Raw genomic sequence first — 25720 nt, 5'->3', positions numbered from 1 at the left:
ACTTACTTATTCCAGCAGCACCTTGCCCAGAAGATAGGGCTGCTGATGTACGGGTGCTGCATCAATTATAATGCCCGAGATATGTGCTCTGAAATCTTCCCAACCTCCAGTCTCTGTTTTCAACTTACTCCTTTCTTCCCTCATTTTCATTCCTTGTCTCCTCTGCGCCCCAAATCAAAGAAATAAGTGTTAGATATGAAAGTTGTGCTGCCCTGCTTGCAGATATCCAGCAGTAGCATAGATAGTGTTTATCTGAAACTAGTTCCATCTGATAACACCCCTTCTTGTCATCCAAAAGGATTAGCGGAGATTCTTAAACACATTCCCTTTATTACAAATTCACCTTCTTGGTGCTTTTAAGCCTCTGATTATTAGTCAGAAAAAAATAAAATGAAATAAAACACACCTCAGGTACTCCGGTGCATCCTCCCTGCTGCTTCTGAAAGTAAAAGAAAGCCAATTAACTTCTCACAATGGCTGCCGTGCTGACAGCCCTTTACTTCTCACTGAGGGAGAGGTATGTTCCCATCAAACGGGGATGTTACAAATGGGGAAATTATTGAATGTTCGAAATGTGAAACATCAGCTCTGCGTGTGATTAGCGTGTCTGGGAGAAGGGGCTGATAGAGACACTTTAGTTGTCACGGCCCACAGAATGTAAAAGCAAGAGTGTGGGCTGAAATCAGAGCTCTCATTTTGTTAGTGGGAATTCTGTTCTGAACTACTGAACTGAGCAACTATGTATGTTTGTGTGCTTGTACTGAATATAAAAATGGGAAAGCAGAGGATCAGGAGTGTTGAAATATGACTTTGAATTTCATTGACTGTATATGGATTGCATGTCTTTAGCCCTTCTGTTACGTCCTACCATGCATAGAGGATTCCACATCCACAACGATGTTTGTGGATCGTGGATAAATATTATTATGTTGATGTAATAAGAGGATTCCAGATTATGTACACCGCCACACACTAAACAGACGGATACGGTAGTTTAAACTAGAAGTTTCTATTAGTTTACTTTAGTCATACATAAAGCAATGGTTTAACCCTTTATAGGGCTCTCATTAAAACACGTAGACATTAAAAATTTCAACCCTGGCGTGTTATTGGGGGATATTTCAGGACTTTTTCACATGTGTGATTTTTTAAAAAAAAGTTATTTTACAGTGCAAATCAAGATTCCTTTCCTGTTTATGGTATACGTATTTACCAAAAAACAAACAAACCTGTATATAAGACCTGTAGGATAAACACAAATATGTTTATAAAGCCATGTTTTTTATGAACATTGTTTTTTTTATTCACACTGGCAATTTTCGTAAATATAACACACATATCAAATAATTACTGAATAAATTTTAGTAATAAGTAATAAGATGTACTGCAAAAATAATCACCAGTTATATACCATTAACTGCTATACTAGAAAACTGCAATAAGGTCATGAAACAAACCAAACTACACACTCAGTTTTGATGTTATGACCACAAGTACGGTATGAGTGTAATGTAGGGGTAAAAAAAATTAAAAGCTTGAAATGCAACAGGCTGTGACTGACTGGTCAGATACAATAATATCACTATCTGTCACATAACCTGATCTTTTGTGATTGGCTGGGAGAAATTCCTCTTGGTAAGTCGTGGGGAGGACAATTGTTTTGTCCACTGAAGTCACCAAATATGGCTTCTTGTCCAATAAAAGGTTAAGACGATTCCTGTAAAAAACCTTCCTGGCAAAGCAACATTTTACATGGCGAGTTCAAAGTTATTATGACCAAGCCACTATAAATCAATAATTCCCTTAATAATGTTCAGCTGCCCAACTTGTAATGTTGTGTCCCATTTAGTTCTTGACTCCCATCTGCAGCAGTTCAGATGTTATCTGAATGTAGTGCATTTTAAGACACCATCCTGCCACAGACGCTTGAAATGGCATGGTGTGAAAAGTGACGAGCTAACAGCAGGATGCTGTCATTTTTATTCAGCTGACAGAACCAGACTTTTTTCAACTACAAAGGGAGTCTTAGTCCTTGTAACCCTTAATCTATTTCTTGCACCAACTGCCATATATTCATTTCAAGTCTGTTTTTATGAAATTAACAGCATATGTTGTAAGAATGTGTTAGTCAGCATGTGTAGTATTTGTTCTTGGCACCATATTTTTGAAAAGGAACATCCTTCAGCATTGCCAAAAGCAACTTACTCATAACAAAGTCTCTTCACTGTCTAGGATCGTTTCCTTTTACAGACTAAAGCCAGCCACGTGTTCAATTCCCCAACTAGTCTGAAAACGGCTCAGTCAGACTCAGTTTTTCTACTAAATCTCAACAATAAAAGTCAGTGAGAGTACTCAGTCATCGGCTAGCACTGTAAACTCATCACATCTGCCAATGACTTTACAATACTTGGTATTTAGGGTTATCTGCACTTAGCAAAATCACCCATAGGGATTAGACAGTCAGTTTGAGCCTCTCTGGTATCTGGCTTTCTCTACATTTTATGATCTGATGTGTCGTAAAACTCTGTGGAGGGGGGTCCTTTGTCGTGCCGTGTCTGAGGCTGCGATGGGTATCAGGGCTGTCTCTATACACAGGCCAGTTGTGCAGCTCAGTTTTATAATTCTGTTATGCCTTCATCAGGCCCCTTGCATGTCACATTCAACTGTAGCCAAACACTGCTGGCTCTCCCTCCCATTCTTTTAAGCTCCTTTGTTTTTGCGTTGTTTTGATATATTTGCTATTTTGTGATTTGTTAAGCAACTATGTGTTCTCTTTCAATTGTGATGTCTCATTAAAAATCCCCAAAATGTTTTTTTTTTCGCTCTTACTCTTTATATGCTGTTTTTGTGACTAATCAGACCATATATGGTTGCTTTTCTACTTGTTTGTCTTGGTGAATCACTTGGCTTTGATTTTAATTATTGATTTGCTTTCTCTTCTATTCAAAAAAAACTTCACTCTTGACCTTCAGCTGCTGAGATTCCTAAGCCAAGGCTAGCAAGTGTGGAATATTATCTTTTGTGCCTGGGTGTGTTTTTTTGCTTGTGGCCAGTGTAATATTTTATGCTCAAGTATGCTGATGTATGACATTACCTTGGCAGGAGCTTTGTGAAGTTGTTTTGGGTTTTTTTGTAATGATAAATCCTAGTTGGAGCTGTCTTGTTATTAAAAAGGTCCTCAAGCAGCTCAGGTGTGGCTGTAATGAAATATCAGGAGCAAGGGTTGAGTGAGAGTTAACTGAACCACAAAGATGGTACAGTCTTCAAAAATCAGGTTCGTCCTGGATTTTAGATAATTATGTACCAAATTTCTTTCTTCTTCTTTTTTTTTTTAGAAAGAGTATTTATACGAGTGCATTATAGACTTCTTCTGATAGCAGGGCCACAGTGGTGTACAATTTTTAATGTCTCTGCCTTTTCCTCTTTCTTTGCAGGGCAGAGGAGCCCATGCCTACCGTAGTCTTCCTCGTGATGCGAGTGGCTGGTCCACTCAGTTCCAAAGAGAGATGACTCGATCTTCCCTTAGTGCCAACCATCCAATGGTAGATCGATGGCTCGATCGACAAGAACAGGTTTGTTGGTGGACAATTAAGGAAATTGGAGACTCTATGGTTTATTTGTGGTTTGCAGATAAACATCTTTATTGCTTGACCAGTTCATAGCAGCTTGTATTTTTCACCACAGCCACCACTGGTTGGTCTAAAATAAAACAAAACAAGTTGGTTCACTTGGTGATGTGCTGATACAAAACTGACCTGGCTTGGTACAAGAGGATCTGCAGATTCAGATATTTGGTGTATGTGCTTAGCAATCAGTGGTGTTGAGCTAAAATTTCAATATCTCTACTTGAATATTGCTTAGAGGCAATGACTTGGAAGGGTTTTTGAACTTTGGATAGTGGGCTTTCTTGCTGTAAATTGATCAATGGATACAAAATGTGTTGGTCTAGAAATTAAGCGGGCATACACTTGTTCTATATAGTACAAGCCTTCGGGTTTTTCAAAATGGAACTTGTTAAGGTTCAGTTACACTTCAGTAAAAATAAGACAGTGACCTCCTTGCAACTCAGAAAAAAACTGCGTTTGCCCTGTGATTGCAATAAATTTTTTCATATAAATATACCTATTGGGAGGCAACTGGTCTCCAAGGAGCCACGGTCCAGCTCAGTCTGACTGCAATCACCCTCGTACAAATTGTCAAAGTGTCAGGGCTCTGTGTGCAGGCGGATGAAGAGGAGGATCCAAATGCGAGACTCGGACACTGAATACAACTCAAAACCTCAGCTTTATTGCTGGCATGAAGACAAAACATGAAGTGAACACTGAATGCTGAGAACAGAAACACACAGGCATAATCTGATGGTACGACGCGACACTGAGCACAGGAAAACACAGGGCTAATATACACAGGGTGGTAATCAGGGAATGGGCAACAGGAGGGAGACACAGCTGGGAGAAATTGGACTAACGAGACAGGGAAGCAGTAGAACTGAACACACTCACATGAGACACAGACCTTCACAATAAAACAGGAAACAAGAAACCACTAAATAAAGACGCAGACAGAATATAAACACATGCAACTCAAACAATACATGAAACAACAAATCCTTAAACACGGATAAACAGAAACATGGAACTCTAATAATAATAATCATCATAGCATCAGAGAAACAAAGCAATCATTCAAAAATAAACCAAAACATAAGAACTCAAAATGCTGGGTCAAACCTGACCCAGAACCGTGACACAAACATTTACAAATAAATGCCATCTTACGTATAGACCCAAACAGGTTGGCAATGTATTGCAATCAAACTCTGAGTGAGTCTGTGCTGATGACCACAACTTCCCTGCGACGCATCCATTTGCAATAGAGGACTTGACTCAATCGGTTGCTAGCTATTCTGACTATATTTCTATTTAGAAGCAAGTGTGTGTCAGAAAAGATTCTGAATTTCTGCTTTAGATCTGTGAGTTTTGTGGAACTAGACTGCAATATATCTCCAACAGAGAGCAACAAATTTGTAATTTTCACGGATTTATCACAACTAATGACTGTATTATCACCAACAGATTGCATGAAATTGCCCCGATTTAGTCACAAACTGATAGCAGACAAACTCATTTTCACTTATGTTTTATCTCTGTCTTGACTCACCAGAGTCATACCATCTTTCTTTTAGTTCTTGCGTATGAACAAAATTCTACTGTAGAAACGTATACAGATAGAAATGGAAACTCCTCACCAGTTTCTTTGAGGCTGCACTTGTTTGAAGTGCTGGCTCTGGCTGCTGGCCTGGGGTCAGCATACGCCCAGCTTTAACGTCACTGGGTTGTTGGCTAGCTTTCGGCTAACTGCCCATCATGTAGATAACTGACAAACCTTTGTAATGCCAGTAGCAAAGTAGCTGTGACATAATTACTGAATTTTGTATCGTAATGTGTTACATTACTGTGTTACAGAAAAGTGTAATGTGATTACAGTAATGTGGGGATTTGTTTTGTGGAGAGGAGAAGTTGAGGCTGTGTATCTCTGTAAAAAAGTAGCGGTACTCTAGTTTTCATGTCCACATTGAAATCCCGTTGCTCTAATTATACAGCAGATTATACACTAGTTATATATCCTATTAAGTAGGAGTATTATTTAATAACACTATTTTGCTGATGCATGATTTGGCATCAACTACACAGCGTTTCTTGATCATAGTTTACTCCTGTGTTTTCACAGTATGCATGATTCGTTATCTCTGACCACAGTGTAATGTCAGTCACAGCTGCGACTGATAACAGAGTTATTACAGTGACAGCGACTGCTCACTGCCCAATCCAATTTAGAACCAGGTCAATGACTGACATCAGACTTCTGTCCAATACTTTTTCATGAAGTAACAGTGTACAATGTTAGTCCTTGCAGGCTTGTCTCCTCGCCTCACACCCTCTTCGCTCTTTGTGATTGACTCACCCTGTGACTGGTCCCTCAACTCCTCAGTCTGTCAGAGGCGAAAAAATATTCTCCCTTTAAAAGTTATTAAAAGTGACAGAGGCTCTCTGCAGGGAGGGTGGAAATGACCTTGGGAAGTGTCGAACACGCTGAGCTTGATGTGAAGAGGATTTCTCCCAGTTTGTCTGCCGGTCTGTACCTCAACTACCTGCTTTGATTCATGCAGATGGTGTTTAATCGGCCCATTAAAGAATAAAAAAAGAGCCGAGAAAGGGTGAGGAAAAAAGAATGAGATGCTCGAATGACTATAAAGTCTTCCTTCTTTCTCTGTAGTCTCATTATGGTTGTGTTTGGAATTCTTTCTCTTACTAAACATTATGAGCACCTATTGAAAGCAGTGATGCTACAATCAAGCTATTGTAAAAATAGCTGAAGTTGAAAACATACTGTTTACCAAGAGGGCACGTATACATGCAAACAGCTCAAGAACAGGATTTTGTTCAAAATATGAAGCCTCCTAAATCCAAGATAAAGCTTTCAAGTTAATAGTTATCAACCAAGTATAGTGTAAATATAAAAAAAGAGATTATTATTTAAGAACATGAGCTATACTGGTGGAGTCGTGTAAATATTTCATGATTAACGGCAGGAGCGCCACGACACCCTCACCGTGGCTAATCCTCGGTGCCACCTGAGTGTTTATAATCTGACAGCCGTGCAACTAAGTTGAGTCACAAAGCGCAAATCCTCTCATTAGGGGTGACACAGTATAAGTTTCAAAGTCGCACCTTGTAGCCCAGTTGTTCCTTACCTGCACTCGCTGTATCACAGTCTCGATCGCTGCCTTCCCTCCCACACGTGACGGTTCAATATTTTGTCTTCTTTGTGCGACGGGCGAGCAAAACAGCAGCATTGGATCGCGAGATAAAAATACACAGCGTGGGTTAATTAAAAAGAACTGTGATCAGTGCTAAAGCGTCGGCAGCGATAATGAGTGTACACACGCACATAAAAACACACAAACACGTACAGATATGCCAAGGTTTTTTGGTAAAAACACACCAATTAGCTGTTGTTTATCGTGGATTATTTATCTGCTGTGTTTTTATCGTTCTACTTTATGAGTTAAGATAAAAGTAAAACAAAGAAACCGAAGAGCGGGCGTCATCCTCATTTCTTTCTTTTGACTGGAACAAAATACACACACGCAACTACTTTGTGTATTTATATGCGCATAGGTGTTCTAGCAGCGTCATTTCTTAACTTCATACAATAGCTTCAATTTGAAGTACTTATCTTTTAGTTGCGTGGTCGATGTGTGTGAAGCAGCTTGGCATGCTCTGGATAGTGAGTTCGCTTCACCATTCATATTTAAGCAAGCCTTCCCAGCTCATGCTATAAATTAAAAATGTAAAGTCAGGCTGAATAAAATAACACATTGACTCCTGTGCTTAAAATGCCAAGGAGGTGCACGGGGGAGTTAACTGGACAATCTGTGACTCTGGTATTCTCAAGCTGGATGAGTTTGAAGTTTAGCTGCAGGGGATCAACTATGGATTCAGGGTTGAATTCTCTTGAGATTTTATTTTACATCACTTCTCCCAGGTGCTTTGGTAAAATGTATTGATTTGTGCTCGTTTTGGTGCTTTCGTGCGCTTCTTTTGTGCAGACTTTCAGCCTACGTACTAAGACAAGGACGGCTGGCCCATAGTTACATCAGGCAATTGTCCTATGTTTATCTAACAAGTCAATAAATTCACGTCAGTATCAAACGGTTCAATCTAAGACATCAGTAGCGTCTACCCCTAAATCTCTCACCACCCACACACACACACTCTGCCAAATGCGGCGTGGAGAAAAGCACGCTTTATCAGCCCATATACACCAAGGCCTTATGAGTTATTCTTCATATAAACAGCTGACATTAATGCTGGCCTATTATCCCACTGATGAATGTTAATGGGCTTTCCTGCTTAGCATTGCACACGCACACGCTCCCCCACATACACATTTTGATCTGGTTGAGTGGTTCTCCACTGTATTATTTTGCGGCCTTGATGATGGACCAGGGGCCATTATCATGAGCTGTAGCAGAGGCAGGACTGACATCAGCTGTCGATCACTGAAGGATTTAACCCAATCAAGGCTAACATGAAGAGAAGCAGATGTGTTTGAGCTATATTGGCAAAGCTCACAATTTGGGATTTCAGAGATAGTATTAGACAGAAACATTCTAATGTATAAATGCTAACTGTAGGGTTATTTAATCTACACATAAAAACACAAACAGCAAAACAATAAGCCTAATACACAGATCAGGCACAACATAATGACCACCTGCATAATTTTGTGTTGGTTTCCCTTTTGCCGCTAAAACCCTTTTGCTGCCTCTGTCAGTGCGCCCCAGAGCAGCTGTGGCTACAATGTAGCTTGCCATCACCAGTGTGTGAATGTGTGTGTGAATGGGTGGATGACTGAATGTAGTGTAAAGCACTTTGGTGTCCATAGGGACTAAGTAAAGCGTTATACAAATACAGGCCATTTACCATTTACCATAAAACAGCCCTGACCCATCGAGGCACGGACTCCACTAGATCCCTAAAGGTGTGCTGGGGTATCTGCACCAAGATGTTAGCAACAGTCCTGCAAGTTGAGAGGTGGGGCCTCCATGGATTGGACTTGTTTGTCCTGCAGAACCCACACATTCGTAATTGGACTGAGATTTGGGGAACTTGGAGGCCAAGTCAACAGGGTGCATTATCCTGCTGAAAGAGGCCGCAGCCATCAAGCAGTACCGTTTCCATGAAAGGGTGTACATTGTCTGCACAAATGCTAGATAGCTGGCATGTGTCAAAGTAGCATCCACGTGGATGGCAGGACCCAAGGTTTCCCAGCACAACATTGCCCAAAGCATAACCCTGGCTTCGTCCATTCCGTCAGTTGCTTTCTTCCCATAGTGCATCCTGGTGCCAGGTGTTCCCCAGGTAAGGGACTCAGACATACCTGGCCATCCAACTGATGTAAAAGAAAACATGATCCATCAGACCAGGCCACCTTCTTGCATTGTGCTGTCTTCCAGTTCTGATTCTCATATGTGCATTGCTGGCAATTTCTTCAGTGTACAGGGGTCAGCATAGACACCCTGACTGGTCTGCAGCTATGCAGCTCCATACACACCTAACTGAGATGCTCTGTGTATTCTGACACCTTTCCATAAGAACCAACATTAAACATTTCTCTAATCTGAGCTACATTAGCTGTACAGTCTGTTGGATCGGACCACACAGACCAGCCTTCGGTCCCCACATGCATCACTGAGCTTTGGCCAACCATGACCTCTGGTTCACCGTTGTTCCATCCTTAAACAACTTTTAAGAGATACCGACTACTGCAGACTGGGAACACCCCACAAGAGCTGATGTTTTGGAGATACCCTGACCCACCTCTCTAGCCATCACAATGTGATTCATAATCCGTTTGCACAAATCCTCACAGTTGCCCATTTTACCTGCTACTAACATCAACATTGATGACAAAATGTTCACTTGCTCCCTAATATATCCCACCCATTAACAGGTGCCATGATAAAGAGATAATCAGTGTTATTCACTTCACCTGTCATCGATCATAATGTTATGCCTGTTCAGTGTTATTTGAAAAGCATATTTTGATTTATTTGTTTGTGTACAGGCTCTAAAAATACTGTAAAGTCCATAACATATTGAAGTCAGACAGACAGACTCGGAGAAAGGCAACACAAAACCCCTAAAACATTACATAACAGCTTCCAAAGCATGTTTGGGTGAAAACAGTTCTGATCACACATCTTTGATCAAGCCTCCAACAGTCGGGCTCCCTCTCTTTCTCTCTGTGTTGTCTAAATGAGGCACCTTGTTTGGCGAGTTTTAAAAGAAACGCAAAGTGGCGAGGCGGCCAGCTAAATCCTCAAGCCAGCACGTTGAAAGGAGATGAGTCTGTTTAACTTCAAGGTGGAAGAAGAGTGCAAGCAGCAGCGCAAATCCTGCCTTTTTTCCCTTTAATGTTGTCACATCAAAGATCTCTCTCTGAACAAACACAGATTGGCATTTGCGACCGACCGACTCTATTGTTGTTTTTGCTCTTCTTTTCCCACTCTGTCACTAGTAGTTGTTGGCCACTGAAAATAAGGCTCAGTGAATGCTCGTATTTGAACGAGTCTCCTGAGTAGCTTAAAAGAGATTGTCAGAGGTCTGCTTTCTGTTTTAGATTTAAAGTGTTTGAGTTGATCTCTGTTAGAGTCAAGTGCTTTACAAAGCTGCGGTAGGATTATTGTTGTTGCCCCACTCCGCATGATGCCATGATGGCAGTTAATGCGCCATTGTAAGAGACAAAACTGATATTTCCCTCTAAATACTAATTATTTGTTTAGCTTGTTGATTTTTTTCATTATACAGGAACGATACACCTTTATATAAGATCCATAATGAATCACTGATTTATTTAATCAAAGGATATTTCATTTCTTCCATTACAAATACAATAAACACAGCAGTGAAGGTTCTGAAGTGGCAGGTCTAAAATTCAGGAAAAACTCTTGGACACGTCAGTATGGAAGTTAGCATTTAATTTTTAGGGACTGCTGTTGGTGAGTGAACTTGGTAAGTTCTCCTGACTAGCTTCTTGGTAAAGCCCACACAGTCTGCAGACCCCGAGGCAAGCCACAGGCAATGTTAGAGCAGCTGAGCATGGAAAGAAAACACAGCAATAACCCCCAAACCCAGCCTGCCTAACACAGTCTTGCTGCCTGTGCCACCGTCTACCTCCACTTCTATCTGGTGGCTGTAACGTGCATTCGTGCTGTGTTCATTATGTTCAGTTAATACTGCAATGATGTTTGAGATGCAGCAGGGCATGTTTTCAATGTAAAACTCTGAACAAATAAAAAAAATAAGCCACATTCCAGAACAGTGCAGGAATCCTGGAAGAGTGTGCTCCTGGATTTGCCTCTTGAAAGACCAAGGAAGATGTAGACGGAATGAACCATGGTTTGTGTGAAGTCCGTAGACATGCACTTTGGTGTATGCACACATGCAACATGAACTCAGGATGTTTTGAACTAGTTGCTGACCGGTGGGTCTGACCAGTAGGTGCAGCTGTTTGTTCAGCTTTGGCTCCTAGCTCATTGAATCTTCAGGAAAAAAGACATTTTTGTGGCTTCCTACTTCTTCCTGCGCTCGTTCTCTACAATGTTTTGTTTAATTTTTGTCCTGTATGATTTTTTTAATAAGTCATTTTGGCTGTTAGTGTAATTATGTCACCTAAATGAAATAATTATTTTAAGAAAAGACTTAATTCTGCCACTGATTACTTAAAATTCACATTATTTACATGGCGGGCTAATTTTTCTTCTCTCCTTTGGGAGTCCTGTGTAAATGGCAGCTCACCAGAGATGCTTCAGTCCAACTGAGGACCTGAGTGAGAACAATGCAGAGCCTCACAAATGCCTCGCCACTCTTAATTAGCCATTGCCGCTGAACCACTGTTAGAACGTCGGGTTTGTGACTTCTGCTTTGCACTGACTGGAGCTTTTTGTTAGATGTATTTGTCCTGTACACTTCTTTACGAAGTCCTTCTGTCGGTTTAATCTCTTGCTTATTGTTTTTAAATAATAATAATAAATATTCTGTATTCTGTCATCAAGTCAGTGTACATGTCAGCTCACCTTCAGACCGGAGTACGGGAGCAGGTGAAATGCCGTCAGTAGTGTTATTTAGTTCATTGGCTCCACAGCAGGGGAAATAGCTGACTAATTATGAAAATAATGCTACTTAACATCTCATTAAAAAAATCACAATGACTCTCAATGTTGGTTTATTTACACGTGTGTGTGCACAACACTTAACTACAGGTAACCAGCTTTTTGTCCCGAAGCTATGTTACTTTCTTTGTGCCGTTTCTATATGCAGCAAAAAAAAGTTTATTCATCTTGTTCTTCATTATTATTTATTATTTAACTTTTTAAATATTTGTGCAATCGTCTTCTCTTATCTTGTTTGAACAGGATACAAGACTGGGCGTTGTTTTGGACGCTGGACGTTGCCAGCGCTCTTCTCTGTCAGCTGTACTGTAAATGTTTAACCTGTCTCACCGCGACACGTGTGTGAAGACGTGTGCTACTGGACAGCTGAGATTAGAGTTTCACTCATTCAAGCTTGAAATGCATAAAATTCATGCGCATATTTCTTGTGTTGAAAATTTTTTGTAATCACTTATTCCTAATGTGACCATTCCACACCATTCTTCACTTGCTGCAAACTTCATTTTTGTCAAAGTGCATTTTTTTAGGATTAGATATTTTTTGTGCACAGGCCTCTCTGAGCTACTCTGATCTTATTCTCATGCACAACCTTCAATGGGGATGCCTGGTTTTATTCAGTGGATGTACCATAACAGCATTATTCAGGGACAGGCGAGAAGTCTGTTTACCTTAGTCACTATTCCATCCCTCTACCCTCCTCTTCTCTGGGTCCCTCTCATTTCTGTCCACTGTACCTCAGCTGCATCAAGGTGGCTATCCCTCTCTGCACTACTGGCTGTGAACGTGTTAATTCTTGATTAGAGTTCATGCATTCACTTTCTACAATTTGCTCCGTGGAGTGAGAAATCACTTTCTCAATGAGAATAATTGAACACGGGCAGGGGGGTGCCAGCTCATTACCCACAAATCACAGGGAGCAGGGGCACCTTAACTGAAGACAATAATGACTTTGGGGAATAAAATGAGGGCCGCCAGCGTGGAGCCAATCCACCGTGGGCAGCAGAGAACAAAGCTAGGCGAGGAAGATGTACACTGTTTCTTAAGGGGAAGTCATTTTTTTGCTGATCTGCCTACGGTACATATTCAGTAGAGTCCGAATTTATTTTTTCCCAGGGGGGTATGAGTTTAAGGCTTTGGAGCAAAGTGTCGTGTTGGAGAAGCAAAGCCCATATTTTGGCAAGGTGGCATTACACCAATGCTGACTGTGGCCCGGGCAAAAGATTGCAAGATAGAAATAATAAAGATGTGGAACAGCTTAAGTAAAATGAAAAGCTTTTTGTAGTCCTTGACACTGGGGCTCAAGGTGAACTTTGGTGACTGACATCACCCATTTTCCCACAGTGCAAAGTCACTTACTTCACTTTATTTGATTTCTCTCTCCTTCCTCAACCTTTCCCTCCTTCACACCATCTTTTTTTATATGCCACACATTTCCACTCTGCACAGAGTGCCAAATGTATCCACTCTGGCACAATGAGGTCCATTGTCACAATAGGCTTTTCTCACTGTTTTATAGGTCCCATTAGGGGGACAGAGGCTTTTAAGTTGCTGAAGGAATGCAATAACGCCCAGCCAACAGTAAACATCCACATCTCGGGGTCCACAGAGGAACACGAGATGGAGCTTCTTCCCCATCTTACCCTAAGTGACTTGTTTTATTTGCATCAGGCTGAGAACAAAGTAGTCACACTTGGATAAAAATGGAGAGAAATGGGAAGGTTTCATTTTAGGACTCAGGAGATGGACACACTGAAAGCCTCTAAAACAAGAGTGTGACGAGGGAGGAGGCAGTCTGGGGGCATTTCTGTTTCTTAGATAGAGATGTAGGTATTACTGTGCTGTTGATTGTGCATATTTTTATCCAGCATTACATGAACGTTCATTAGAGAACCTAAACTTGATGATGGACATCGTGGGTTGCTTACTGCTTATGATGCGTTACCTAGTAAAACTTTGATGGCGACCTATGAACTATGTCGAACTTGATTGAGATTGTGCTGTTGGATGGATTTTCAGCCAACAATCCAACATTGTTATATTGTCAGAGATGGTAAGGTAGGTAAAAGAGTCCTGTGATGAAAAGAGTGAAACTTATGGGAACTGAGACGACCAAATAACAGGTGAACGCAATGAAGAACCAGTGAGAAATGGAAAACGGGAACAGGCTAATGGAAAGAGAAGACAACCAGGAAATTGTGCGAAACAGTGATGGCATCATAGCAGCCACAACATCAGTGAAACATGCAAAACTGCTGGCAATATTCTATGACTTTCTTAAGGTTGGATGCCTAGGATTGAATTTGAAATAGCCCGCATACCATAAATAGTGTCAGTGTAACAAGAATACCTCTGTAATGGGATACGGTTTTCCCTGCAGAGCAGTTTTCCCCCGGAATTTTTCCTCTTTATGTTTTTGATATACAGGCCATGGGAGCTGTTGTGAAGAATAGCACCCCTGCTGAGCTCCATCACAGATTCTCTGATATTCCCACATGAATTCGTGATTTCAACTAGAAGCATGCCGATGCTGTTTTCCATTTAGAAAACGGTAGAGTGGAGAAATGTGTGTCGTGTTTCTCGCCGGGGTCTCCCTGTGTCGGTTGATTTGGAAGGTGAGAGTCCTGCTGAAGTCGCTCTGTGATTGGCTGCCGCAGATATCTTCATACAATATGTAAGAATGATGGTGGCCACCCTCTGTGCCGCTCAGTTCGTGTGTTGCAGATGCGTATCTACACGTGTACAATGTTTACATGCAGCAAATTAACTATCCAGGCTATGATCGGTCTTGTTTGTTGAGACACTGATGATTTCCCCGTGCTCTTATCTCATCAGCGATTGCAATCACTTGTTGTGTTTAGGAAGTTAATTATCATCCAGTCTAACTAGAACACTCCTTTGATAAATCAATACCTTGTCTAATCTTGTGCTCATTGCATTCAGAGAATAAATACACACACAAAAATTGGCATTTTTGTAGCATTCGGCACTCCGTACAGGTTATTTTCTTTGTTTTTCTTCCCTTTCCTTCATCTTTCCTCTCGCTTTGTGTATTTCTTCTTCTTCCTTCTTCTCCACCCATATCCAACCAAGCCCCCCCCCCCCCCCCCCCCCCCGTCCCACACCAGATTACTGTGGCTGTGCTGAAGTCTTTTGGGACCTCTCTTCATTACTGGCCCTCCACAGGCCCCTCATCTCCACACGGCCCCTCTTCATTTAGCCCTGGCTGAGAGCAAGGACTAAACCAAATGGCTTTCTGTCTCCCTCTTATCCAAGAATTTCAGCTTCCAATTAAAACTAAATGGAAAGCTCCCCCCTCCACCACTGCCTCCGCCTCACCCTGCGCTGTTCCCATGACGCTACAGATGAGGCCCCACTCCACCTGCTCAAATACGGCAGCAAACAATGGCTGATCTGTAGAATGGACCGTTCATCCCCTGTAATAATTCGCTGCTGTGTGTACCAAAGCTTTGCTGTCTACTAAATTATTCATTGTTCAACAGCTTTCATCCTTATTTCCTACTTCATATTTGGTATATTTAAGATTTGAGGTCACTCTAGGTTATATAAATAGTGTGGACAATGGATATGAGTCTCTCACTCTCTATCTCTCGATATAGAGATATATAGATGTATATTATTTCTTCAGTGATAAAACATTGGTGCCACTGTAACTGCTGGATTAATTGGTTGTGATGGCAGTTTAGCGGAGCAGCAAGTGTAATTTATTGGCAGCTACTGTGCAACTCAATAACTAACTGTAGTTCTGTCTTAATTGCAGGAACACCAACTAAGTGTAATTTAAAAACAAAACAAAAAAATTACAGTCCAAACTATGGGTGCTCCCATTGAAATTCAAGCAGCTGATATTATTTCAATGAGGGCAACATTCACTCACTGACCTTCACAGTTTGAGAGATGGATTAAATGTTCTGAGCAGCGGAAAGCAGACTGTCCTCCCACTTAATAAGCTCAAAACGATGATTAATCTGTGAAAAGCACCACAGTTCCCCTTTTAATGCATGTATAAAGGCCCGGGATCCAGCTGGGACCGTCCGCTCAGCAGGGCTGCGCACTCAGCCCCGAGGATTATCTGTTCAGAATCACCTCCTTTCACCTAAGCCAGGTGTCTAGCAAGTCATCATATACTTTTTGAACCGTTGTTTTTAATGCATCGGAAATCCCAGATATGCTTTAACCACATCTTTGAAGTTTGGTGTAAAATGTTGTGCATTCCAACTCTTTGAAATCCTCATTCTGTATACAAAAACCTTTTTCTTTTTTTTTGCCGAGCTTAAGAGTAAGAAGCGCTCTGGACAATAACCGATGACGATAACTTAATTTGCAGTAATTCCTACCCGGTTTGAACCTCCGGCTCTCCGGCACAACAGGTCTGCTCCCGTTGCAGCTGTTATTGATGAGGCTTGGAAAAAGTCTTGGGCCTCTCCGTCCGCTTTGGGCCTTGGTTATTGACCTGGTGATTGATTTAGGTCCTCATAATTAGCAGGCCTAATTTAATTAAAGTGCAATTTAACGATACAGTAGGCAAAGGCAGTCTGTGTCATTGATAGATCAGCTCAGGCCTAATATCAAACAGGGCCTGGCAAAATAATGTATTCCACCCAGCAGGGTTCCCAGTGACAGAAGAAGGCGTAAGCGAAGAGACAAAGAGGGAGAATAAGAAGAGTAAAAAGATAGACAGGCCTTTGTTTTTCAAATGTCAGCCTACAAACTGCACTGCCTCACCTCTTCCCCTCCGCATCTCGCCGCTCCATTCTGATATGGACAAATGCACACTCACATCTCTGATCTAATTTGCTAAACAGCATTAGGAAACTGTCTGTCCCTTTCATTTGCTTCAAGTAAATTGACATCAGAGCCCTTTTATGAGCTAGAAGCCATGTCTTTCTAAAGCAAAACCAAAAGAGACAGATTTTGTTAATTAAAAAGAAGTGTAGGCTTTTCGGAAGTTATATTAAACTTGGCCAGCTGGGGATAAAACGTACTGCCCATTTAATTGCTAAGAAAATATATAATGAGGAAAATTTAAATTCATATTCTAATTTTCAGCGCTTGTTATATCCCTTGTTTAAAGGTACGGTAAGTACAAAATAATGTTGTACTCATAAATGTAGGTTGATTAGAGTGTAATTATGTCCTCTGACAAAGTGATAGATACTCATAAACTCATAAATCAATTAAAAATGGATAGGAGCAGGTTTGTGGAAGCCACCATCGTTTTGAACATTGATGGCCATCGCCAATGACTAGAGACTGTCCACATATATAGTATGCATTATCACTTTCAGTGAAAAAAGTCTTTCAGACTATATTTGACCATTTGCACATGTATGTTTTCATCATTTCTCTCTGATCTCTCTCTCTGTTTTCTCTCTCTCCTCTCACCTCATTTCCACCGAAACCTCTTCCTCCTCATCCTCAGCTTCTTCTCCTAAACTGAAGTCAGGGCTCTAACACACAGACATGTGCATAAACATGCTAATTTATTCTTGATATTGTTGAAATTACTCATTGTCACCGCATTAGACATGCGACCCTCCTTTTTCCACACTGCTGACAAGAGCAGGGTTGACAACAATAGCTGGTTGTGAGCTAACATTATGCCAGCTAATTTTAGGTTTGTGGCGTAATAATCAAACTTTCACTGTGATAAGCAGTTTAATTACAGTCATATGAAAGTATATTCGTTAAGTGTCCGAGTTCAACAATGTTAGAGCCACTACAATGAGAGTTTCACTAATGCCAGCTAACGGAAGCTAATGCCAGCTAACGGAAGCTAATGCCAGTTAACAGAGGCTAACGGGCAAAAACAGCAGCACTTACTGACAGAAAAGTTTAGGCTCTCCTCATTAGACAGCAGTGAGCTTCTTTGACCATCTTGTGTTGAACTCCTTTCACAAAGTTTTATAGTATCCCCCCAGAGTAAATAACAGAGGACTGGCAGATAAATTGCGAATGAACAATGGCCAGAGTCTGTCGTACAGTGGTCATCATAGCTACGATTATGCACTTGAATTTAGAGGGGTAAGAAAACAATCTGCAAATTACTGACACCTAGTGGTGAGTTTTATACTTTGTACCTTTAAGGAAAACTATTTTGAAAGCATAAACAAGCATGTCTTACATATTATGCAATATTTTGTGCTTTTTTTAAGGTAAGGTGAAAAAAACACTAAACAATTAGATTTTATTTTTGTCTTGACATCTAAAAGATTTTTTTTTTACTAATCTATACAGTAAAGTACTAAAATACACTGATAATGAGGTCTTATTGGTTTTGAAGATACTAAAAAAAATTTATTCATAAACTGAGAAACTATGTTTTTATTTCCTCCTGTGTTTTTCATTGCATGAATAATGACAGTGTGGGGCAGGTTCCCTAGCCCACTCCCCACTGTATTTTCCTAGCACAACAACAACGCAACTCTCCGTCTTCATTATCAAAAGGAATAGTACATCTAATCTGGAATGCGAGTCCTCTGCTTTGAACAAGGCTGTGCTCATGGGTGCAGGGCGTGAAATATTAAAGAAAACACATGTCCTCATCAGAGGACGGGCGCCGCCTTGGCTTCTACCCTTGGCACACAAACACAGGACTGAAGATTCATAACCTTCCTCTATATTTCTTCTCTAACAGTCACATAAAAAGCGAGAGATGGCAGACATGAGGATCACACTGCTTTGATTTTCTTCCAGATCTGAACTTTCCAGTCCTGCAGGGAAGCTAATAGTTTTCTAAACAAAGGAAACAGTCAGAGAAATAAAAAAGAATCAACACAGTGGTGTGGGTTTAAATTCTTTTTATACTTTATTTCTGAACACTTAAATCACTATTAGCTTCCATCATCTTTCTTAAGGTCACAATCATAGAAATAATCTAAGAAAATATGCAGAAATCTTTCCTCTCTGCTGACAGACATTAAGTGCTATTTGCGGACCTTGTGGGTAAGATGATTGGGAGGGGGGGTCATTATGACCCTTTCATCATCCCCCTAACCAGTTTAACTCCTCACCCAGCCTTTTATAATGCTCCTGTATCCTCAACATAAATATAAATAAGTGTCTCACAACCTCAGTCAGTGTGATGAATTGGTTGTTTTAATGGTGACGGCGCCTGATGGACCGATGAGGAATAAATGGTTAAGGATGGAGGGAGGACTAGGGCTGGATCATAATGTCCAAAGGATTAAGAAAGCAGAACATTTTTTGCTAATAAAGGATTTTTTAATGTTTTTTTTATTTATGTGGACAGTAAATCCTCACACAGCAGCGACCAGGTCGTCCTACATGCTAGTAGCTGCTACACGCTATTACTCTGTTTATAAACGTACAACCGTTGCGATCATCTCATGTTCAGATTGAGGTGAGCAATCACTGTATCCAGCACCATAAAGTTTCTTTTTAAGTGCTGGTTGAAAACAGCAAGATTCTTCGAGTTATTACGGAAAAGTATTGGTAATTGCTTCTCAAGGTCATAGAACCTTTAATAGCACTATTAGGAGTTATTAACAGCAGCCTGTCTTTCTATGTCAGTGCCATTGTGCGATGCAGCGGTACTGTGAAGTCCTATTTGGTCTTGTGTGCTGTACAGTGTTTAGCTGAACTGCATTAACTGGAGGTAATGAGGGTACAATTATGGCTCCTTAACCTTTTTGCGAGGAAAAGGAAAAGCCTCCGCCCTTGCTGCCCCCACCATACATCGACTCGCTGAGAGCCAGGTCTTTTCACATGTTGCCATGGTATGTTACCTTTGGCTAGTTTAATGTTTCCATAAGGGGCATATGTCACCTTGCGCAATTACCGTTTCATATTTTTAGCTGGTCAAAATCAGGAGGGAGGATCAGCCTTTGTAAATATTTCAACAGGCCTTTATTTTTCTTTTTTCTAAACACTCCAGCTAAATTGCTTGTTTCCTTTTCTCTTAATACACTGAACACAACACATTCTTCATTTGGAAACTGCTTTTATATCCTGTTCCCTGGCACCATTGTTCTCCTGAGCACAGACGGCTCATTGTAAGGGGGTGTGTGTGACAATGTCTGGGAAGGGGGGGGGCTTGTTCCACACATGAAGCTGTCACACAGATGTGAAGCTCAGCCCCCTAAAGGAGGGGCGGTGGCCAGAAACACACCATTTGCTGTGACCTTTGAACCTGTCCTTGTTAAACCCTCGATGCCAGAGATGGACTCAGGAGGGAGCCCCCCCCCCCACCCTTTTCTGTAACAGCTACATCTTGTACTTCCCCATGGCTAACAGCATGACACACACACACACTTACAGTAGGTCTGCTTTAGCACACCAGTTGATGGAGGATGACAGCTCCTCAACATGCCGCCTTTTGCCCTAACCCTCAAGAAGTAATGTGTGTGAGTATGCATGTTTGTGTGTTTGCGTGTGGGTAGACTTCCCCCTCCTGATCAAACAGCTGCTACCTCCATCCTTCCCAGTCTGCTTTCCCTTCGGACCTCCAACCACTGTCCAAGCAGCACGTCTATTTGATGGTAACAAGGCTTTGCACTTTGCATGCGTGTCCCTTCCACCTCGCTGTCTTCTTCTTTCTCCTCCTCTTATACGATTTTCAATAATCTAATGCTGCAGCTGTCCGATGGCCAAGCCTGTAACCTTAGTTTTTCTCCCTTTATTGTCAGAGGCTGGCAGACTTTTTTGGCCACACATCAGGGCTCTTAGCCATCCCTATTACATGTGAGGAAGGGAGAGAAATGGGGGTCGGAGGGAGAAAAAAAGGAGAGAGGGCAAGCTAGAGAGTTGAAAAGCCTTGTTGCATCCCCACTCTACTGGTTACCAAGGGATCAACAGGGTGCTAAAAGCACTCGGGGGGGGGGGGGGGGGGGGGGGGGGGGGGGGAATGGATGTTTTTCAGAGAAAGGGAAAAAGGAGAGAGAAAAAGAATAGAGATGGAGAATGGTGGGGTCAGGAAGCTGCGGATGTATATTTAGGTTGTGTCTCTCCTCTGCTGTCACTCAGTGCTCATCTTTACAGCTGACACAAGGACAGACAGTGAACGAGCTGGCAGCGAATATAAAGAGAAATGGCTTCTGCATCTGCCTCCGGTCACTAGGAAACTGGCCCCTGTGATGCCGGCTTAACCACACGCTCCGTTGGAAAGTGTGGAGCTATACTTGAGCACTTGACTGCATAAAAGTCACTTTTAACAAGCCATTATTTGTGATGTTCAGTCTCAGAAATCAGTCTTTCTAAAACTTTGATTTTGTCTGGGAAGATAATGAAGAGGCTTTGCTGTTGTTGGCTAAAAAAACTGACTTAACTTTGAAACATGTGGTATCTTCAAATGCACGGGAAACACTTTTTATCACTTAAAAACACTAGTGCCGGCTGTTGCTGTGGTTTGTGGTTATTTGGTGCTGATGAATGCAACATCTAGTGTGCAGGATGGTCAGAGCTGTGTGGGGATTTACTATACATGTGTATAGGAAACTCATTACGACCAGATTATACCACAAACATGTCCTCTTTGATTACTAACCAATGTGACACGCCCACAGCATGGTGGCACACTGGTTAGCACCGCAAGAAGGTCTTTGGTTCACATCCACCGTCTTGTCAAGGCCTTTCTTTGTGGAGTTAGGATGTCCACAGTCCAAAGACATGCAGTTAGTGGGGTTAGAATAGAATTAGAATAGAATTCAACTTTATTGTCATTGCACATGCACAGGTACAGGGCAACGAAATGCAGTTTGCATCCATCCAGAAGTGCTTTAGTGATATAGATATATTACAATATATATTAGCAATAATATAGATATGTGAGTAGGTTAGTTAGGTTAGTTGGTGATTCTGACAGGCCCATAGGTGTGGATGTGGTTGTCTTTCTCTCTGTGTTAGCCCTGTGTCAGGCTGGGTATACCCTGCCTCTTGCCCTATGGTAGCTGGGATAGACTCCAGCCCCCCTGTGACCCTGCGAAGGATAAGCAGAAGAGGATGGATGGACAAAATTCAAATAGTTTTGGAAAGAAGAGAAGACGAGCTTTACGCAGATATTCTGTATTATCACAGTAGAGGAAAAGTTACTGCTGTTTCAACACAGATTAACCATGTGTGCTTCATATTACTGTAAGAAGTCCAAGCAGCCTGTATGATACTTGGGTGATAAAGGGTTAACCTCTTTCTTTGTCTTACCTTTTTCGCTCCTACATCCCTCACTTAGGGCTTTGCTCAATCTTGTGATTCTTGTACATTTTTTTTTTATCACGAGTTCCTTTTTTAGTGTCAATTTCACAGCTTCACAGCTGAATAGACATATCACCTTGCTCTGGCACTGCTCTCATATCTACCTGTGCCATTTTATGGTAATTTTGACTTGTCACATTCGCACACCGCACTTGATTGCACTGCGATTTTTGGCCAGGTGGAAGTGAAGAAGCCCTTTGCCTTTCTCCCCTGAAGGGAACGATCACAGATGCAGTGTCGTCTTTCTCTTTCTTTGTTCACTCCCTAATTCAAAAGATCTCTCTAGTCTTTCCTTTACATAGTCTTACGTAGTCTCACCATAAGGGTTTGCAACTTATAAGATCAAACGAACAGGCAGGGGATTGTTGCTAACAGCTTTTTTAAATGCAAATTAATTACGTGTTAGCGATGATACACTTGCGACTTCGGTTAACAACGCAAACTTGTTGAGCACTGTCACCTTTCACAGTCATCTGCTCACCGAGTGTGAAAACTGTCTTTTTCTGAAAGGCCACACGTTTCTTTGCCTCTCCATCAGTCTTGCCTTGTAGCAGAGATCTAAACCTGTATTTATTCTTGTCCAATTTCAGCCGCCCGCTCTACCCCATGGCCTCCCATCTTTATTTATAGTTTGCCACAGGTGGTCAGGTCCTTTGTGCAGAGTATACGTCAAAGAGAAAAAAAAATCTAGCCGTCCACCTGGGGAAGGACGGGTGGGGGGTGGGCTTGAGTTCATAAAAAAGCTTTATGAATAAAAGGCCCCGTGAGACACCCGGCACCTCGGCTGACGTGTAATTAAAGGCGTGGAGGGTGGTGGTGGTGGGGGGTGATTTATTCATTTTCATAGAAAAGGGGGAAATAGACAGGTAGGGTGCGACAAGGTCTTTAAAGGTGGGCTGCTGATGAAATTTTCATGCCCCTATCCCACCTTAACCCTCCCCCAGAGTCTAACAAATAAATAGGCGATGGGGCCTCTGTATAGCAGAGTGAGTGCCACCAAAGATATCCCTGCCCCTGAAAAGGGTTGAATCAATTTCCATAAAGAAACCAAGAATGCGCAAGACCTATTTGGATGTGCTTGACATTTTAGTAAAAAAGAGAGAAAGAGGAAGGTGAAGGGTGAGGGTGGGGAAAAAGCAGTGGCTAACAAAGCATTTCGGCAGATCCTCCCAAGGAGCCGATGCGCTGTCTTGATGCTGACAAGCTCACGCACGCGCACATGCACGAGGACCAGCCATTAATAACAGGACTGAAAAAGAAAGTCCCGTTATTTAAAACAACCAAACAAAAGACTTCACTGTGCTCAACACTTGATGACGAGCCCTCCAACTAATCTTGGGTTGACAATTACATGAAAATCAACACTGTGTTATTAGATATGTCTCCCTCCTGTTCTACATGCGGGATGTAATCACTGTGTGTAAGTGGCCCGCTGAATTTGTACCATCCACATAAAGAGAGCCAAATGAAGATTTTATCCTCCATTAAGGAGAGCATGAAGCTGCTGCCTCTTTCCCAGAGCTTAGTTAAGTCCTCGGATGTCTGCTTTCCCGTTAAAGGCACTGCCTCTCCTGCTCCGCTGCCTAACAGCACTGAAGGAAGATGAGCAAATGAAACGAGGAGAGTGAAAGACGCAGATGGAGCTCAGACAGGAGCATCCCTGTTTCTTTAGCTCTAAACCTTGATCCCATCACCTCACGGGCCCACCTCATCGGTCAGGCAAACCGATGGAGTCGCTGCATTTAATCACGGCACCACTGAACATTTTTTTGGCTAGAGAGGGATGGTTTCTGCAGCAGCATCAGGGGCACGGTCCCTCCTGTGCTCAAGAGTCTTTGATTTAAAACAGGCCGATACATTTTTTTTTCTTCAGGTAATTAAATTAAAAGCTGGAGAAGAGAGATATAAGCAAGAGAGGGCGAGATGCAAGCACAGCGAAAGCAATAATGACAGAATTTGAGGGGTTTTTCTTTTTTGCTGTTGAAGCACTCATTCTTTGTCTCTCTTTCTATTAGGAGGAGGATGAGGAAGAGGAGCAAAGGAGACACGAGAGGAGAATCGAGCGGACGGAGCCAGTAGGAAGGGCCGATTCCTCACTGGAACATTCACCAGTGTTTCATATAGAGTGAGTGGCGTACCGCTAACACCACAACCCCACCCATACGCCATGTTAAGAGTGAAATTGTACAATTACAGTTAATCACGATTATTGTAATGGCTGCATACCAATTTCTTGTTTCGCCGCCCACTTTACGACCATGTGCCAGTAACAACCCAAACATCGAGACCAAGGCCTCAGTCTGTAAACATCGTCACGCGTATCTGGGTCGTGTTGATTTGTCTTCACGTCCTTATCGGAACAAATGAGCCTTCCTCCCTTCCCTTCCCTCCCCCGCCCCCGTTCTCTTATATGTTTTCAATTAATTAGTTCTTTTAGCGCAACAGCAGTCTGATCTTAATCACTTAATTGGAGCCTCCATTTGGATCCTTAATCGACCCTGAGGTCCACCAGTTGCGCTTTGTAACGGATGACTTAGCACAGGCAACTCAGCGAGGCCTCCCACCAATAAGGACCCCACTCCCTCACGCCCCCACTCCTGCGCATCCCACTGACCTCATGTCGTGTTTGACTGTGCCGTCTGTTTACATTCTGCATTTCTACATGTTGTTTTCACTTCTGTTATTTTTTAATTATCATTATTATTCATACACTTCTCTCCTACTCCCTTCTCCTCTTCTTTCTGGCTTCATCCATCACCATCCCGCAGAAGCATGCTCAAGCCCGTCGAGGTGTCCAATGAAGGTGGGCCCCTGGGGATCCACGTAGTGCCTTTCAGTTCACATGATATCAGGTAAAAAAACAAAACAGACACAAGCTGAAATTCAGTGCATCTCAGTTTCACCATCCAGTGTTGCTTTCTTTTTGCTCTCACTCATTATTTCACTCATTTTTCTTACTCTCTCTGTCCTTTGTTCTGTCTTACATATCTCTTTTTATGTGTTGCTCAAGGCTGTTCTTCTTCTTCTTTTTTTTTAACTGCCTCTGATTCTTGCAGTCATCTTTTTTTATTATTGTGAGCCTCGCTGTTGAAACGCCACACCCAAACTCAGCACCGCTCACATCCCACAGCTTTGAAGCTCCCAGTGGTGAGGCGAATGGATGAAAGTAGTTTTTGCTCTCGACTGCACAGTTTTCTCCAGGTCTTGCAAATACTTTTTCTAACTGGGTTGTCGGTCATCGTTGTGCACGTGTTGTCTTGAAACTTGCTTTGGACTACTTCCTCTCGCCTTTTTTTTTTCTGTCTTTTTAACTGATAGGAGTGTCGATGACAAGGGAACGAGAGGCGTCTGAGTTTCAAAAAAAAGAAAGGAAAAAAGGGGGGACAGAGGAAGCGGTTAGATGTAATCAAACTAAAAGCTTGTGTATAACACAGATCCCTCCTGCATGCCAGAAGGAACTGGCTCGCCACCAAGGTGAATGTGACTACTCAGCACTGGAGAAGGAAAGTCAGGGATGAGGTGGAAAGACGGAATGAGGAGATCAAACGGAATGACATTTGAAGGGGGAGAGGAGGAGAAAGGGGAGTGGTGTCATTGAAGGTGGCTCAGACACTAATCTCATTGCTGTTTATAAGCAAGTGTCAGGAAACTATATTTAGCTCTGACGTCGCACTAACTCCATCTTGACACCTTGAGTCAGAGCTGCAAAATAGTGATTCAGGATGAGGTGAGCCTAACGGAGGGAACGATTTC

The 25720-nt window shown here is 42.0% G+C and overlaps 1 protein-coding gene across 1 annotated transcript in view; it reads left to right on the top strand.

The window, feature by feature from the left end:
• The window catches only part of LOC113028738 (partitioning defective 3 homolog), a 341162-nt gene that overhangs the window by 132196 nt on the left and 183246 nt on the right, over window positions 1-25720 (top strand). The window contains exons 5-7 of the mRNA XM_026179154.1: window positions 3435-3572; window positions 23983-24092; window positions 24736-24819. Coding sequence (XP_026034939.1) covers window positions 3435-3572; window positions 23983-24092; window positions 24736-24819 — 332 coding nt within the window. The remainder of the gene's footprint in view (window positions 1-3434; window positions 3573-23982; window positions 24093-24735; window positions 24820-25720) is intronic.

The sequence above is a fragment of the Astatotilapia calliptera genome, chromosome 9, assembly GCF_900246225.1.
Source record: "Astatotilapia calliptera chromosome 9, fAstCal1.2, whole genome shotgun sequence".
Lineage (NCBI taxonomy): Eukaryota > Metazoa > Chordata > Actinopteri > Cichliformes > Cichlidae > Astatotilapia > Astatotilapia calliptera.
The sequence above is the reverse complement of the archived record's forward strand: the minus strand, read 5'-3'. Positions and strand labels throughout refer to the sequence as shown.